Below are 17,698 nucleotides of genomic sequence, written 5' to 3' on the forward strand. Positions count from 1 at the left end.
TCACGTTTTCCTCTTTAATGAAAATACTTATTATTCACCGCATACTCGAAAATCTCATTCTGAAATTTGGTCGGTTCAGTTTCCATATCGCTAAAGTAAAAGGGTCCGTTTGGAAGAAATCAACATCGATCAAAACATATTTTACCGTTATCATTCCGAGATCGGTTTACTTTTATTATTCTTTTGGTATAGAAAAGGCCCTTTAATTTTTGCCATTGATAACGTGGAAAAATGGTCCCAAAAGAAGAAAATGTCCAATGTAAATGACATTGAAATGGGGCCATCGGAAAAAAAATAGCGTGTGAACTTTTGTGGTGTGTAGATGCGGTGCTGTGTCCACAAATATATTACTGGTCACATTGATTTGATATATCCAAAACGATTTTAAATCGGGGCATGCAAGTACGTGTTATAACCAAAAAAACCTAAAGTGGTACATGCATTTTTTGTTTATTACAGAATAGGAAATTAGTTCCCGATTGGTTGGAACACCAAATCATTTTAATTATTTAATCGCTTTGCTCGCATCCCTAACAAAGATATTTTCCATGCATCCCATGTGTATCTTTCCCCTTATTTATGGTTTATCGTATAAGATGAAACTCTTTCTCCTAAGTTAGTTTCTGTCATTTATAGTTTATTTACTACAAATAACTTATTTTCTGTGAGAACAATAAGCAGCTAAAGCTTTTTATCACTAGTGATCGAGTCGCAACTCCCACGTGAGTAACATTTGAAACGATGTAGTAATGTGAAATGCTTAAAGTATATAGAGTTAAAACATTCTTTCAGAAACCACGAAGGTTATAAGTACAATTTAAAGAAAATAATTGATACCGTAAAACAGCTAAGAGGCTTTCTGAATAAATGAGTATATATAGGTTATTAATAGCACAAGATTTATAATATAAATAAAACATGCATGTGCTGTGAAATTTAAATAGTAAGTACTCACGTCGCACTTATTTTATTCCTTGTTCTGTCCGAACAACACATCACGCATAAGTCCTATGTTTAATTGGACTTGTTCTATAACCCATGATATATGCAAATACGTTAAATTCCATTGCGAAAGTTCGCATATCGATTGACTGAAAATTCGTAAGTTATAACAATGGCGCATGTGCTCGATTTGACACATATAATGTTGTGAGTAATCGAAAAACAAACAAAAATGTATAAACAAATTAGTGGTTACAACATGGTCTTAGTCAATCTTATATATAGTTCATACGTTAGAACTACAAATATTTAAGTTACAAAAAAAAAACTACAAATATTTGAGTTTACGAGATGCCTTTGTCATATCCAAAACGATGTGATTTTTTTATCGATAAATGATTGTGTGTGTTTTGATGATAATAAGACAGTATTTTCTTGGTACCTGTGAACCAAAAAGGCGCTCTCATCTCCGAATGTATTGGCAAGAACTTATCTTTGACGTTTACAATGTTATTTGCATGAGTTACACACCCACCCTCAGTGGGATCTAGGCTCTATTAAAAAAAGCCAAGAGTAATGGTGAAGGTGGTGGGTGCATACGTGCGTACTTTCTTTCAGCATTCATCTATAGAGCAATTTGGCGGCGAATGGCTAAAGCCACAACCAGCCAATATGAGCTGAGCCGAGTCGGTGATAGTTCCTTACGTGTCAAAGCCATTATGAGAAGTATCCATGGAAAACTCCCACGTGTCCACTCCAGTCAAATCATGTTAGGAAGCGACGGTCAGATATTTCTCTCGATCCACACTCCTTTCCCTCCTCATCTCAACCGTCCACTGCTCTCGTATGTTGTATCTCACTATCATACAATTACTTTTTATCAACCAAATACCCGTTAAAATCATCTGAATTTTTTCGTATACTACATTTAAAATTGAATACGTGGGTTACGGTTTGAAAAAAAAAAAGAATACGTGGGTTACGATTAGTCACAATTAAAAACTAATAACGTAGAACACTTTTGTTGATAATTTTATCTGGAACACTTTGATTTCACATTCTTCTTTTGGGTACATATTGTTATCTAATTAAGTGAACTAGGGGCGGAGCCCCGCGCAAGCGCGGGGTTGTTGACAATAATTCATGTGATTTCCTATGAAGCTTTGAGAGGCTGAGATTTTTAGAGAGTAACAGTTCCTTAGACGTCAAGTTCAGAAGTTTGCATGAAAGTTTCGAAACAGTTACGCAGTGTGTCGTGATGCATATTCTCGAGGGTTTGTATATGTTACTGCGATGGATCCCTTAGAGGGGAGACATTAGTTAGCTGGTTTGCGTTTTAAGTATATGGTAGATATTTGATTGAATTATTTGTGTTTATTTATAGTTGATTAGATGATGAGGTAAGAGTTTGGCTTACTGTAAATTTCAGTTTAATTGTAACGCACGTTTGTGTCACAACTTTTTGTGATATTATTAAGTATTTTTGTGAATTTTGATCTGACTGAATAATTGAAAGTGTATTATCACTATGTTTATATATGATGTTGAATTCATATAAAATGGGCATGTGTTGTTTTTAAATATCTATATTTTCGTAAATGCATGTAAAGAAACCAAACGTGTAGGTGACGTGTATCTCAATTCTGAATTTGTAGTTGGGTTATGGTTCATTCTGTATAAGTGTTGCTGAGTATTTTGCTATCCAGCATGCTCAATATTTTGTCAGCACTTTTTTTTATATTAAATCTTTAAAACTCAATATTTTGTCAACCTTTTTTTATATTAAATCATTAAAACTCTTCTCCTCGTAGAATTAATTTGCCGTAAATGGCAAAAAAAAAGCTGGAAATTTGAGTAAAATTGTAAGAGTCTAAAATTGAGAAATGCAAAGTCATGAAATTGTAGAGAGACGGAAGCAGACTTGGGTTGACACTTGAAAGCTTTGTGACTTCACTGGCATGGGCGTTTATGCCACCATCTTTGCCTTACCGAATGGATATGGTTCATTTGCTTTACCCCTAACCTTGATGCTGGCAGAAGCTGATGTTTGACCACCTTCCTCTTCAACAAATGGAGCTTCATTGGTGCTGAAAGTCTGGGAAAGAGTTGCAATAGTGTTAGTCTTACATAAGTAACGTTCACGAAAGTATATAGTATAATACCTCGAGGTTGAGATTGCTACTGATTTCATAAAGGGTGAAGGTGCAATGGTTTGCAGTGAAATTGCATGGTGTGACACGTATATGGAAAACAAATTCTTCCCCTGCAAGTTCTGCAAAGCATTGTGGGAGCTTTGTTACATCACCTCCATTCACCTGCAGTACGGTAGTGTTTTGAGTTATTGTCAGATATCTAACTGAAGGCGGGGAAATTAAATAAAAACCTCATCGAGAAGTAGAGCTGCTGCATCATGGTTGGTGAGCTTAAGAAAGGCAAACTAAACAACGGGTTTTTGTTACTTACGGTTCAATCACAAAACAGACAACAACTCGAGTGGTAACTCCTGCGTCCGTTAGGGTTTAACCTTGGACAGATTGAATCTGCCCAACATCTGCGGTGTAATGAACAAATTTAATTAATTTACTTTGCATGAACAACATATAATGACATAAATACTTAAATAGCAAACGTTTACGGAGGATAAACCGGGAAGTTCTAAATTAGTGTTTGCGAGAGCTTGAAGAGGGTCAAACTTCCGCAGCATGAATTTCTCAACGTTGATCATGGGAGCGTCTTCATCAATGATTGTCTGGGGGATAAACCAGATCGCGAAAGGTGGTCCGCTATATTGTTCATATTTGTACACCTTGCAACCTCAAAGCGGCAAACTCTCACGACTGAAACCGCTTTCGGTAACGGACGGTAATAAGGGGAGCGAGCAGCAGGAATTAATACATGTATAACCGAATTCTGCAATCATAGAGTGAAGATTTAGATAATCGGCTGGTCACAAAAAAAACTAAATCGAAAGGGAAAACGGTTATCGTGATCATACCTTCTCATCAAGGAGGAGTAGAGTGATTCCCATGAATTCACCCTGCTTCTTAATGTTTTTCGAGTCCCAAAAACGTAGCAAACGACCAACGATGAACTGGGCAGATCTTCTGAGGCGGAGGGCATCGAAGGCTGAGTGAGCGAGAACTGCATCAGAGGAAGCCATCTTTCTGAATCTTTCAACGCTTTATAAAATGATAAACTGATAGGGGTTTCTGAGGATTAAGCATGCTCTCGTACCGCTGATATATATAGCTATGAGAAGAAGGAAACGGAAGCGTCGTAACCGAGAATGGGTTGAATACGAATAACATTTATTCCAGGATTTAAAGAACAAAGGGGAAATGAAGAGAGACCGACTGGGGAGTTCAAGAGATGAGGAGACAAACATGCATTATGCAGATCATGATATGCAACTACGGCGGATCCAGTTCTGTAATGAAGAAAGAGAGATTTCGAGCTTAAAAGAAACCAAACGCAAAAGACCCTAACCGGAACCAAGGAAAATCGAATTATATTCCAACTAACTAAACCAAACGAAACTAATAACCTAATCGACTAAAATCACCCGGTCATTCAGTGGGCCTAAACCTTAAAAACGGGCTTTCAAAGACACTACGATCAATCACATTTGTAATTTAGAAAGACAAACCCATTCTCGATTTTTACTTGGGACCCACAATCATTACTCGAAGCCCGATCAAATATTAATTTTCCGTGTTCTTAGACCAACTCAATTAACAGTGCCACACGCAAAATCACGGATACGGAGATTAAGTAAGCGCAAACGAAGTCCAATCGTATTTCATGGAATTAAAATTGAAAGCCTAATCCACCAGTGACGTGGCAGAATCATTGGCTGAGAATATTTTGCCTAGGTGGCACCCCTAAGAAGCCTCAAATTTAACTTCTTTTATATAGTAGGATGACTCTTGATCATTTTATCTGGAACACTTTGATTTTTACATTCTTTATTTGGGTGCATATTGCTAGTTAAGTGAAAGACAGAGCTTACTTGTACCACAAAAATGTGAAAGATTGTTCTCATTCTTCATTAAATACACATAACACATCTATCGTTTGCTTTCTATTTTGGTGTATTTATTGCTTTTACATACACAATACTACTTTATATAGACCAATGTGTATGTCCATTAAATATACAATTTATATTACATTATGTAACGATATAAATAATATGCTTATATAAGCACAGTCCACAAATTTCAGAGTCAGGTCCTTTCCTTTTCAAAGATCTCTCTAACTCCACTATAAATCCCAAGTTCTCTCACTTCTTTAATCTCCACTATAAAAGGAACTACTTCATCTCTCTCTCTCTTCCATCATCTTCTTACAAGTTACAACAAATATTGTCTTCAAGAGAACCAGAGAGACTCACTCTTTTACAACTCTCTTATTAATCAAAAATATCCATAATCTTTAAAAGCACACACTCTTCTCCCAATAATGAGATTCTCTCTTTCTCCCGCACGTCCGTACAGTGTAGTACCCTCACTACCAAACCACGACGTTGTTTCTCACGTAAATGTTACCATGTCGTGGAACCGTAAGTGTAGATGCGTACTTACTCTTCCTTCTCCTACAATATCTACTTCCCGGACACCGGTTATACCCAAACCAGAAATGTGGGAGGGTTTGCTGCTAAACCAAGATCACAGTTCCGATGAATTGTCGTCCTCTGGTTCCAACAACCCGGTTAAGCTAAACCGTAGATGGAAGGAGTACCAGGGGCTTCAGAATTGGGAAGGTCTCTTAGACCCATTGGACGATAATCTCCGTGGAGAAATTCTCCGGTACGGTCAGTTCGTGGAATCGGCTTACCAGTCCTTCGATTTCGATCCTTCGTCACCAACCTACGCAACGTGCAGGTTCCCGAGGAACACGTTGTTAGACCAATCCGGTTTACCTAACTCCGGTTATCGAGTGACGAAGAACCTCCGTGCCACGTCAGGTATTAACTTACCACGTTGGATAGAGAAAGCGCCTAGCTGGATGGCTACACAGTCCAGCTGGATTGGTTACGTGGCAGTATGTCAAGACAAAGAAGAGATCTCAAGGCTCGGTCGTAGAGACGTAGTCATCTCCTTCCGTGGAACCGCCACGTGTCTCGAGTGGTTAGAGAATCTCCGCGCCACGCTGACTCATCTCCCTGATGGGCCGAGTGGGCCAAACCTAAACGGGTCTAACTCTGGGCCCATGGTCGAGAGTGGATTCTTAAGCTTATACACATCAGGGGCCCACAGTTTGAGAGACATGGTAAGACAAGAGATATCGAGACTGCTCCAGTCTTACGGCGACGAGCCGTTGAGTTTAACGATAACGGGGCACAGCCTCGGCGCCGCGATCGCGACGTTAGCGGCGTACGATATCAAGACGACGTTTAAACGTGCGCCGATGGTCACCGTTATGTCTTTCGGAGGTCCACGTGTCGGAAACAGATGCTTCAGGAGACTCCTTGAGAAGCAAGGCACCAAGGTGTTGAGGATCGTTAACTCCGACGACGTCATCACCAAAGTTCCAGGTGTCGTTTTAGATAACAGAGAGCAAGATAACGTGAAGATGACGGCGTCAATGCCGAGTTGGATACAGAAACGAGTTGAGGAGACGCCGTGGGTTTACGCTGAGGTCGGGAAAGAGCTTCGGCTGAGCAGCCGTGACTCGCCCTACCTGAACGGCATCAATGTGGCCACGTGTCACGAGCTGAAGACGTATCTACATTTAGTAGATGGGTTTGTGAGCTCCACGTGTCCATTCAGAGAAACGGCTCGAAGAGTCCTCCATAGATGAAGGTTCATTAGACATTCGTAACCCTATTTTAACTTTGTGCAGAAAAAAAAAAACTTTAAACCGAAAGAAAACCAATAATTAACATTGTTACATGCATCGCTAACTCAGTGGTAGAAATAGAACGTACGTACGTAGAAAGACAGCTTTAAAAGAGGAAAAGTGTAATGACGTTCGTATAAACTCAAATAGTGTATATATATGAATTTTTATTTATTTTAATAATTTTATTGAGTTGTGCTCATTAATGGTAAAGTTATAGACGCATGTGTGTTATAAAATCTGAACTCCTAAAGTCGAAAATTGTCTGAACTTGACCAAAAGAAGAGTGAAAAGACAGACATATCCCTACTCCGTCCAAATTTGAGAATTTATGTAAGGTGGCCCAAGCCACGTAAGCACCGACCGGTTGAAGAAGTTGACTGAAAATGTACTTTGCAAAATCTTAGAAGAAATCCGTTACTTGTAAGATCAAAATCCCAAAGCCAAATAAGATCACGCATCATGCGCCGTCCATTACCTTATACTTATTTTCCTCGTTACTAAATTAACTTACGCGTTGTACATTACAACAACATCGTTTTGGCAATGCAAAAGCAAACTTTATAAGTTATATTCAACATTATACTTGATTCAATAATTAATCACCACCAGCATTACTGCTTTTACATTACAATTTAATGCTGCACATACATCTTCTCAAGACACAAGTCATAGTAAAAAAAATATGGTATCGTTTTTGTGATTGTATAATGACTATTTTTCATGACATCTTTTATAAAACTGTTTTCAACATTTTTGGGTAATCTGTTTAAATGAACTTTTTTGTTATTCTCTTCAGTTTTAGTACTCCAAAGTTTAAAGATATTTTTAAATCGTACAACAGTAATCAGCCATATATCCAAAGTTGTAAAAAGAGACTTTAAAGTACAAACATAATTAACCTTACCCAATATTTGAAAATTGTGAAGAGACTTTAAATTCACAAAATATTAATCTTATCCTATGGTAAAAATACTAGATAAACTCAACATGAGACTCCGATTAATCATGATATGAGGCAAACTGTCAAAGTTAACTGTTAACCCTAAACTATTTCAATTAATTCAATTATTGAATATGACTTTTTAGTTTCATTTAGTAAAATCAGCTAATTGCATTATACTACATACATGCTAATATATGTGTATACACACAAAATTCATTACATTAAACTTAACAATAAATCAAGTCGATCTTAATATAGTATCGAGAGTTACTAAGTGATAATATTGTAGTCATTATCGTTTGAGGTAGAATAGAAACCAGCAATTGATTCTAATTTTGCTTCCAGTCACTACAAACTACACATCATGCAATCAGAATTCCTCTGGTCATGACCAAAAAAAAAATGATTTAACTGACAAGTGCATGCATAAGAGAACGTGCGGTCAACGTCACTATTTTTATGGTTACATAGAAGAAGAATATATCGCGCGCATGCATGATCCAAGCCGTATACGTACATATATATAGGCACGTCCTAGTCTCAAATATATATGTACAAAACTGGATAGATCGCATTACCGACCCATACCTAAAATGCTCGTTTTTTACATCCCTGAAATATCAAAGATATATTTCTGGATATATAATTGTAGAAAGTGATCATCACTTGTTACTATCTCTCTTTCTTTTTTGAAATTAGATCTCTAGCCATATCATCAATACTATTAAATTAGGAACATACCCAATTGATAAAAAGTTGTGTCCAACATATATTCCCTTTATTTAAGGGTTAGTTATTATTCTCTTTATATATCCATATCCAGTTTTATTTATAACTTCCATTTGATTCCCCTAATTTTCGGATCCACTTGAGTCAAAATCTACGGTTTCATACAACAATCAATATAAGTAATCATATTAAACATGTTTGACAACATAAATTAATTGACATCAATTTTTTGACCTTATAACCTAACCTCGATTCTATTCCTAGCACCTACACCTTTTATAAGTAAAATTAATTCAAAAGTTTTAATAGGTTTAGATAGATATATTTGATACTAGGTGTTTTGCCTGCACATGCGGACATAAACTTCTTATGAATACTTATTAGTTTATGTTTTATTAATCTAAAACCAACATATATATAAAAATTTAATATTATTGACATTCATTTTTAATTATATACAAGATTCATTAAGGATAATTTTAAATTAATATATTAATGACTCAGCTAATAACAAATAATAAATCAATGATTTATCTAAGACCTAATTAAAACTTGACAAGTAAGCAAAACTACCTAAAATAATGGAGAACATGACAAATAATCAAAATCATTTCATAAATAATAGCATATATATATATATATATATATATTAAATGGACTAATTTAGATACTTAATCATTTTAAGAATATTTTAATATATTAGGACTGTTTTAATACTAATAATTTTAAAAAATATCATACACAAACATATAAATTTTTTCTTAACATATAAAAAACTGCTCCATATTTACAGAAAGATAAATAAATTATAAAGTAACATTATACCTACGGGTAAAGACCTAAGAATAAACAAATATGATTACAAAAAAAACGGACATACAAACATATGATTATAAGAAACATAGAGTATGTCGGGTCAACTTCTTAGTTGCTATTATTTTATAAAATATATTTTGATTAAAATGTATACACAAATATAATTACAAATAATAACATAAATATGATGACAAATATATATAAATTAAATTTCTAAGAAAAAAATGAAAACAAAAAGTAAACCCGCCCTTTGTCAGAATCTAGTTCCTCTGTTAAAACAAAACAAAGCATAACTTGAAAATACTGGAATTCAAACCGCCACACATCACTGACTTTTTTTTTGACAAAGGATTTTCAATCATTGAAGTTTTTTTCGCGTACAGTAAACTGTTCATCAATTTTATAATAGTTGGAGTTACATTTATCAAGTCAATAAAATATGGATTGCGTTTCCTATTTTCCTCGTTATTTGTAGAAATATTGAGTTTTTTTTAATAAGAATCTCCGACCACTTTAATTAAGTTATCCACACAAAATTTTTTTGGTTCAGTTGTGACTTTTCTTTGTTCGCGCTTATGCATTTCTTCTCAACAGTGGGTTTAAAATTTTGGCCGGACGGGATTTATAAGAAATCAAAGAAAATTACATTATTGACATGTAAGAAAATCAGGAACGTGGTAAACTAGCGTTCCTATATATATTGTTTATAAAATGTAAGCATATCACAGTTTATTGAGTAAACAAATTGAAGTTGTTGGTAGAACAAAATTAATTTACTTGCTGTATTAGTCAAGGATGATAAAAGTCAAGGTGACAAATTCAAAAACAAATAAAATAATTGTATTACCAAAAAATAACCCCTAATTTCAGATTGTGCGTGGTTCATGTGATATAACAAAAAAAATTTCCAGTATGACATGATAAAGCTTTTAGCCTAACTTTTTATGACACCTTGAAGCTTTCAGCCGATTTTTAAACAAGGACCAACAAAACAATAGTCTATGTATACGCCCTGCGGAGACCACTACAAAGTCTACAATAGTGATATGTTATTATACAGCTATATTTTTAGCCTCACTGGCATATGAAAAGAAAATAATAGTATAATAGTACTATAATAGTATAGTTTCCAATATAAAACTACAAAATAGACGTTGCACAATATTTATACACACATAAATGAAAGAAAATGGTAAGAAAGAGAGAAAAAAAGAGAGGAGTATGTGTGTATGCCTTTATGCCTCCTACATCTCAACATTATGCAAAATTGCGGCTGCCCAACAACCACCCAAACGAATTAGTCAAATCATCGAAATCAGTAGATGTCGTAATCGCTCTACCCAACTCTCACCTTCATTTCAAGTCCCGTGCACTTTCACGGTCAATCAATTTATAATTATTTATTAGTATTTTGTAAATTTATTAAAAAAAAGATGTCTTGCATATTGATTTTGATGCAATGCAGAGCGTTTTGAGGAACTGTATATGTTCCAGGTGCTTGTTATGTATAAACTGAACCTAGTTAATTAAACTGGATTTTTTTTTTGTTGGGTATAAGGATCTGTTTTCTTTTGATTGAAATTGACAGTGAGACGAACCAGAAAACAAATAATTAAAAATTTAAATATAAAATTTTGCATATAAGTTATAATCAATTTAAATAAGAATCACCCAGAAAATATCTAAAACCAAACCTAGGATTAGCTAAATTTATTATTTATCAATTGATTTCTTTGAAAAGCGTATCATATATTGTTAATATGTCAAATTGTTGACAATACTTGTTTCAAATCTATTTTCACCAAAACCAAAAATAACAATCTGTACACTATGTTCAAAAACTCGTTTAAAAATATTAACCTGATTCAAAATAAGTTAACAGTCATTCCAGTATTAATCTTCTGTTATTATGGTCAATAATTAGTAGTTGTGGAGTTCCACGAGTAAGGCGAAGGTGGTCCTAAAGGATAGCGACTTTAAAAGTAGAATTTAAAATCAATAAGAAGTACGAAACGACACTATTTAACCTGATACAACATTCAACGTTCACATGTTATGGTGTTATTTACTGAAACACATATTCACTGGTCATAAACTAAATTGAATAAATAGCCATTAATGATTTCCTTCTTAATTTTCTCTTCAATTTACTTTTGATATACAGATTGTTGCACTTCCACCGCTGTGATATTTATATGTCACACAATTTGGAACTAACAAGCTACACACCTAATAAATTAATCGCTTGTGAACCAACAAATTTTTTCTAACATAAATTTACAAGACTATAATAATAGATTTTGAAAAAAATTTAAAGATATGAAAATACTGTTTTAAGGCATAGTTGCATCATTCACTAACATATGATGAAGGTCAAAGATGTTTAAAACTTTTGTTGTTTCCGTTTCTCTAGAAAATATCGATTTTGTAATGGTTAGTCCACCAATTTAGAGAGTGTTATAAAGTTTTACTAAATTAATTGACAAAAAATTAAAACGATATCCACGTAACATGAAAGAGAGTTTAATGTAAATTAATACAAATGTAGAATGTGTTTAGAAATTTTAAAACAACACTAAAGATCATAGGCTTCACTATATAGAGCATTTACCAAAAAAATAAATATTTTCATAGGGGTTAACACATAGATTTTGAGAAAAAAAATCAAAAATATGAAAATACCGTTCTAATGCATAGTTGCATCCTTCACTAACATATGATGAAGGTCAAAGAGGTTTGGAACTTTTGTTGTCTCCGTTTCTCTAGAAAATAGCGATTTTATAGTGGCTAGTCCACCAATTTTGGAAGTATTATGAAGTTTTACTAAATTAATTGACAAAAAATTAAAACGATGCCGATGTACCATGAAAGAGAGTTTAATATACATTAATACAAATGTAGAATATGTTTAAATTTTTTAAAGCAACACTAAAGATCATAGGCTTCAGTATATAGAGCATTTACCGAAAATTTCAATATTTTCGTAGGGGTTAACACATAGATTTTGAAAAAATTTTAAAAATATGAAAATACTGTTGTAATGCATAGTTCATCATTCACTAACATATGATGAATGTCAAAGAGGTTTGGAACCTTTGTTGTCTCCGTTTTTCTAGAGAATAACAATTTTATAGTGGTTAGTCCACCAATTTAGGCAGTGCCGTGCGAAGAGTTTTAGGGGCCTAAGGCAAGTTTTAAAAATAAATTTATTTATAATTGTAATAAAAACAATTTTTTAATATGATATATTATTTTCACCAAATACACAAGTCTAATACTGTAAAAGAATAAGTTTATAACGTAAATATATTATATTATGTCATATAGAAAAAAATGCATAAATCCAAAAAGTGAGTTAATTAATTTTCGTAGAAATGTTTTTTTTAATAAGTCTAAACCACTATACTAAAAATTATTTTAAATTTTGGGGCCCTAAAAATAGTCATATTAATCGGGGGCCTGAGGCGAATGCCTTTTCCAATACACTGTAGGCACGCCTCTGAATTTAGGGAGTATTAAGAAGTTTTACTAAATTAATTGACAAAAAATTAAAACGATGCCCATGTACCATGAAAGAGAATTTAATATACATTAGTACAAATGTAGAATGTGTTTATATATTTTAAAACAACACTAAAGATCATAAGCTTCACTATATAAAACATTTATCGAAAAACTAAATATTTTTGTAGGGATTAACACATATATTTTGAGAAAACATTTTAAAATAGAAAATACTGTTTTCATGCATAGTTCATCATTCACTAACATATGATGAAGGTCAAAGAGGTTTAGAACCTTTGCTATCTCCATTTTTCAAGAGAATAACAATTTTATAGTGGTTAGTCCACTAATTTAGAAAGTATTATGAAGTTTTAATAAATTAATTGACAAAAAAATTAAAACGACGTCCATATAGAAAGAAAAAGAGTTTAATATACATTAATACAAATGCATATAGTATTTAGAAATTTTAAAACAACACTACAGATCATAGGCTTCAGTATATAGAGCATTTACCGAAAAATTCAATATTTTTGTAGGGGTTATAACACATAGATTTTGAAGAAAATTCAAAAATATGAAAATAATGTTCTCATGCATAGTTGCATCTTTCTCAAACATATGATGAAGGTCAAAGAGGTTTGCAATTTTTTTTGTCTCCGTTTCTCGAGAAAATAGCGATTTTATAGTGGTTAATCGACCAATTTAGGGAGTATTATGAACTTCTACTAAATTAATTGATAAAAAAATTAAAATGTTGCCCATGTACCATGAAAGAGAGTTTAATATATACATTAATACAAACTAGAGTTTTTCCCGGGCTACGCCCGGGTTTGAACAAATATCTTTATAGTTGATAATAATACATAAATATTATGATCATAATATAAAATTATAAACCATGATTAAAAATCAAAGTTTATTGAAAAAATCCGAAATATACGTATGGAATAGTGAGAAAAACTGAAATGAATAAAACTTAATTAAACTTAAGTTATGGTCAAATTACTTTTTTATCGTTTTTTTTATCAAAACCTTTTTATCTTATATATTTGGTTTCTCGTAAAAATAAATTGTTAATTAAAATTGATTCATATTTTGGTTTTATAATCAAATGGTGTCATTTTACTAATAATTAAGTACTTATAAAATGATATTAGAGAATAGGTTCTTAGAATCTATGTGTTGATGTTTACAATTATTATGAGAGAGTTCAAAACGTCCTATCTTTTGCGTTACTTCCTGAGAAGGGATGCATCTCTAAAATCCACACTTAAAGAGAAGACAATATTATTTAATTTCTGGGTTATAATACTAATTTTTATTACATGTCTAAAAGATAGATATGATGTGATAATATGTCTTTCTCATATATGAAAATTAGATGGGGTTTTTCTACAAATATTGACTGATTAAATTTTAAAATATATAGTACTAACTTAAAATGTATTAGTTGGTACAATATCAACTCTTTTTCTCAGTTTCTTCATTCCTTTGTTAAATCAAATTTAAGAAATTTAGTAAAGCAACACAACAAACCTGAATATACTGTTGCATACTAAAACCTTCTCCGTGAATGAAGCGTTTTGTTACTGATCTCATGTATATCGTGGCTTTTTGGGACATAGATAGTAAATATGAGAAACTATAAAATGATAGAGAGTTGCACGAATCAGATTCATCAACGTTCAATCATATATAGATTCAGATGGATCACTTTAACTAAACATAAAAGAACTATAACCCTTAAAACAATCCAAAATACTTGCTTTGGTTTTAGTGATGTTCACTATCTATTGTATAGAAGAACTCTATATCACATGACTAAGCATTTCCTCGACTCCAGTTACTCCTTGCTTTTTGTGGTTTAAGAATTCACGAAAATTGAGAGAAAGAACATATACCGAAACTGCATGACCAACCAAAAGCAACATAACTTATTAAATGAAGAATATAATTATGATCAGTCTAAAGAGAATTACTTTTAACAAATTATGAGTACTTACACTTGTCACACAGAAGCTCTGGAAACAACATCTGCTTGTAAATTCTCCTACAGAGCGTGTTGTGGAAGGCAATCCCTCTATTTTCTTGTCAAAAGCATCCCTGAATACATTGAAGACACATAAGCAGTTAAGTTATACTCAATATATGACCAAATAACAACATTCACATACTGACTAAACACAACTTTCTCTTTTGGTTTAAGAGCTGCAACTGCACCACTTGGCAATGAATAAGAGCCACCAATATGGACTTGGGGATACCAGTAGGTGGTTTAACTCTTTTAACATTGTAATTAGAGTTACCATTTGTGGGGAAATGATGAATACAATGTCCTGATACAGTGAATAAAAATTATCTTAGTACCTTTTATCTATTTACTAAAGTGTAAGAAAATTAAAGTAACTCTAAACAAAGCTGACATACCAGCGACATTACAACGATGGCAAATATACCCCGGAGGTGGAGTTTTACTTTCCATTCCAGTCAAGTAAACAAACGAATCTCAGTATCTTAAAACTTGATGCAAATAAAACAAAACAAAAGCTAATGAAAACATTGTAGAATATAATAATAAAGAATACGGAGATTACCAAAACCACATTCGTACCCTATATGTAACCTCTCCCTGCCCCAAAATTATCTTGACATTGCCTATTAAATCTAATAAGAATAAAAGGGTTGATAAATGTCTAAAAACACCAACATTTTCACGTCCACCATTTGTCAAAGATGGCTTACCTCTGCCAGTCAAGTGCCGGGGTGTCAATCGAGGCCTGAAGTTAGCTTTCTTCATATACTTTCTCTTCTGCTGGTGCAAGAACATGACATGGATTATTATGCTGTGCACCTTGGACAGCAGGGATGAAGTAAAAATCATTCCCGAACTCATATTCAATCTATAATGTGAAAATGGGTGAAAATTAGTAATTTTCTAGCTATAAAATGGGTCAAAAGGGGTGCACTCAACGCCAATATAAATGATCACTGTAATCAACTTATAATATTTTGCTGCAGGCGGCAGAGCAACATGAGAATTTCTGGTTTCAGCTTGAACATGTTCCACTTTATTCTCGATTCTAGGCCTGCAACGTTCAGATAATTGCATTATTTAACATGAAAATCCAGGTGTTTCTTCTAACCAATAGCCACACTTTCAACTTATGTTTAGTTAAACATATTTTTGTTGAGCTTACAATAAAATAGCTAAATAAGAGAACAAAGCAGATGGAATCAAAAGATCTGTGAGAACGTACTCTTGTGCAGTGATAAGTCTGACGCGAGGCCGTCCTGGGACTTGATGAATTAGAACAGAAGTGTTCTTTGGTATTAACATCGATTCATCCAAGTACTCTGAAAATTCAAAACAAAGAAAATATAAAGGCCAGGAGTGTAAACACGTTGGCACAACACAATAAGCACTCAAACCTCTTTGTTGATGAGGAGTAGCTCTAACCCAATAAAGCTCCCACCATTTGCAATGTATCTAGCCTCCCAGAAACGGTTCAACCGAAATTGTAGCTCAGATTCTGCTGGTCCTTGAAATAAACGGCGGCGGGAGACTTTCCGGTGGATTTAAAGGCCATAGCTGTTCTTTTCAGTGGATGTTTTGGATTTCGGGTGGTTTTAGGTTTAGACGAAGCGATTTATAGGAATATCAAAGTGAGGTGAAACGTTATCAAGGAGGGATTAAAGAGCTCAGATTGATCAGGTGGTGGTGGTGGTAACGACGATTACAGAACTGAGATGTAGAAGACGAAGTGGAAAAGACAGATTCAATCGATGCATTTGAGATTGGGTTTTCGGAATTGGGCTTGACTTGGTCCATGATAAATATTTAGGAGACAAAACAAAAAGCTCAGATTCTCTTTTCATACGACAAACTATGGTGACGTGGCAGCATAGTCTTCTATCATTGGTTGATTTAATTGGTTGACGTGGATAGGTTCAATGGAGCTCATATATCCCTTTTAATATTGTATAGATGTAAAATGTGTTTAGAAATTTTAAAACAACACTAAAGATCATAGGCTTCAGTATATATAACATTTACCAAAAAACTCAATATTTTCGTAGAACACATAGATTTTGAGAAAAATTTAAAAATATGAAAATACTGTTGTAATGCCATAGTTCATCATTCACTAACATATGATGAAGGACAAAGAGGTTTGAAACCTTTGTTATCTCCGTTTTTCTAGAGAATTGGGATTTTATAGTGGTTAGTCCACCAATTTAGGGAGTATTATGAAGTTTTACTAAATTAATTGAACAAAATAAACCGATGTCCATGTACCATGAAAGAGAGTTTAATATACATTAATACAAATGTAGAATGTGTTTAGAAAGTTTAAAACAACACTAAAGATCATAGGCTTCAATATATATATCATTTACAGAAAATTCAATATTTTCGTAGGGGTTAACCCACAGATTTTGAGAAAAATTATAAAATATGAAAATACTGTTTTAATGCATAGTTGCATACTTCACTAACATATGATGAATGTCAAATAGGTTTGGAACCTTTGTTGTCTCTGTTTTTTCAAGAAAATAACGATTTTATAGTGGTTAGACCACCAATTTAGGGAGTATTATGAAGTTTTACAAAATTAATTGACAAAAAGTTAAAACGATTCCCATGTACCATGATAGAGAGTTTCATATACATTAATACAAATGTAGAATGTGTTTAGAAATTTTAAAACAACATTAAAGATCATATGCTTAAGTATATAGAGCATTTACCGAAAACTCAATATTTTCGTGGGGGTACACATTGATTTTGAAAAAAATTCAAAAATATGAAAATATTTTTTTAATGCACAGTTGCATCATTCACTTACATATGATGAATGTCAAAGAGGTTTGGAACTTTTGTTGTCTCCGTTTCTCTAGAAAATAGCGATTTTATAG

General features: G+C 33.3%; 2 protein-coding genes across 6 annotated transcripts; one reads left to right on the forward strand and one right to left on the reverse strand.

Annotated features, from left to right (window-relative positions):
* The first annotated feature begins 3,939 nt into the window (after positions 1–3,939).
* On the forward strand, positions 3,940–10,558 carry LOC103866837 (phospholipase A(1) DAD1, chloroplastic). Its single transcript, XM_033292445.1, has one exon. It carries the CDS (start codon positions 5,404–5,406, stop codon positions 6,742–6,744), a length of 1,341 nt encoding a protein of 446 aa, XP_033148336.1. The 5' UTR covers positions 3,940–5,403; the 3' UTR covers positions 6,745–10,558.
* Positions 10,559–14,409: 3,851 nt separating this feature from the next.
* On the reverse strand, positions 14,410–16,815 carry LOC103866838. 5 transcript variants are annotated; one of them, XM_018659332.2, is made up of 9 exons: positions 16,239–16,815; positions 16,039–16,135; positions 15,786–15,867; positions 15,524–15,681; positions 15,376–15,445; positions 15,209–15,255; positions 14,970–15,117; positions 14,787–14,884; positions 14,410–14,687 (listed from the first exon to the last, which is right to left on the reverse strand). In XM_018659332.2, exons 3-9 carry the CDS (start codon positions 15,839–15,841, stop codon positions 14,590–14,592), a joined length of 675 nt encoding a protein of 224 aa, XP_018514848.1. In that variant the 5' UTR covers positions 15,842–15,867; positions 16,039–16,135; positions 16,239–16,815; the 3' UTR covers positions 14,410–14,589. The 5 variants fall into 5 exon arrangements, 2 of the variants coding, with proteins under 2 accessions (XP_018514848.1, XP_009143070.2); XM_009144822.3 differs by having other exon boundaries at positions 14,411–14,687; positions 14,785–14,884; positions 16,211–16,797; XR_632576.3 differs by lacking the exons at positions 15,786–15,867; positions 16,039–16,135; positions 16,239–16,815 and having other exon boundaries at positions 14,411–14,687; positions 14,785–15,117; positions 15,393–15,445; positions 15,524–15,679.
* Positions 16,816–17,698: the final 883 nt, after the last annotated feature.

Source organism: Brassica rapa, chromosome A05 (genome assembly GCF_000309985.2).
Source record: "Brassica rapa cultivar Chiifu-401-42 chromosome A05, CAAS_Brap_v3.01, whole genome shotgun sequence".
Lineage (NCBI taxonomy): Eukaryota > Viridiplantae > Streptophyta > Magnoliopsida > Brassicales > Brassicaceae > Brassica > Brassica rapa.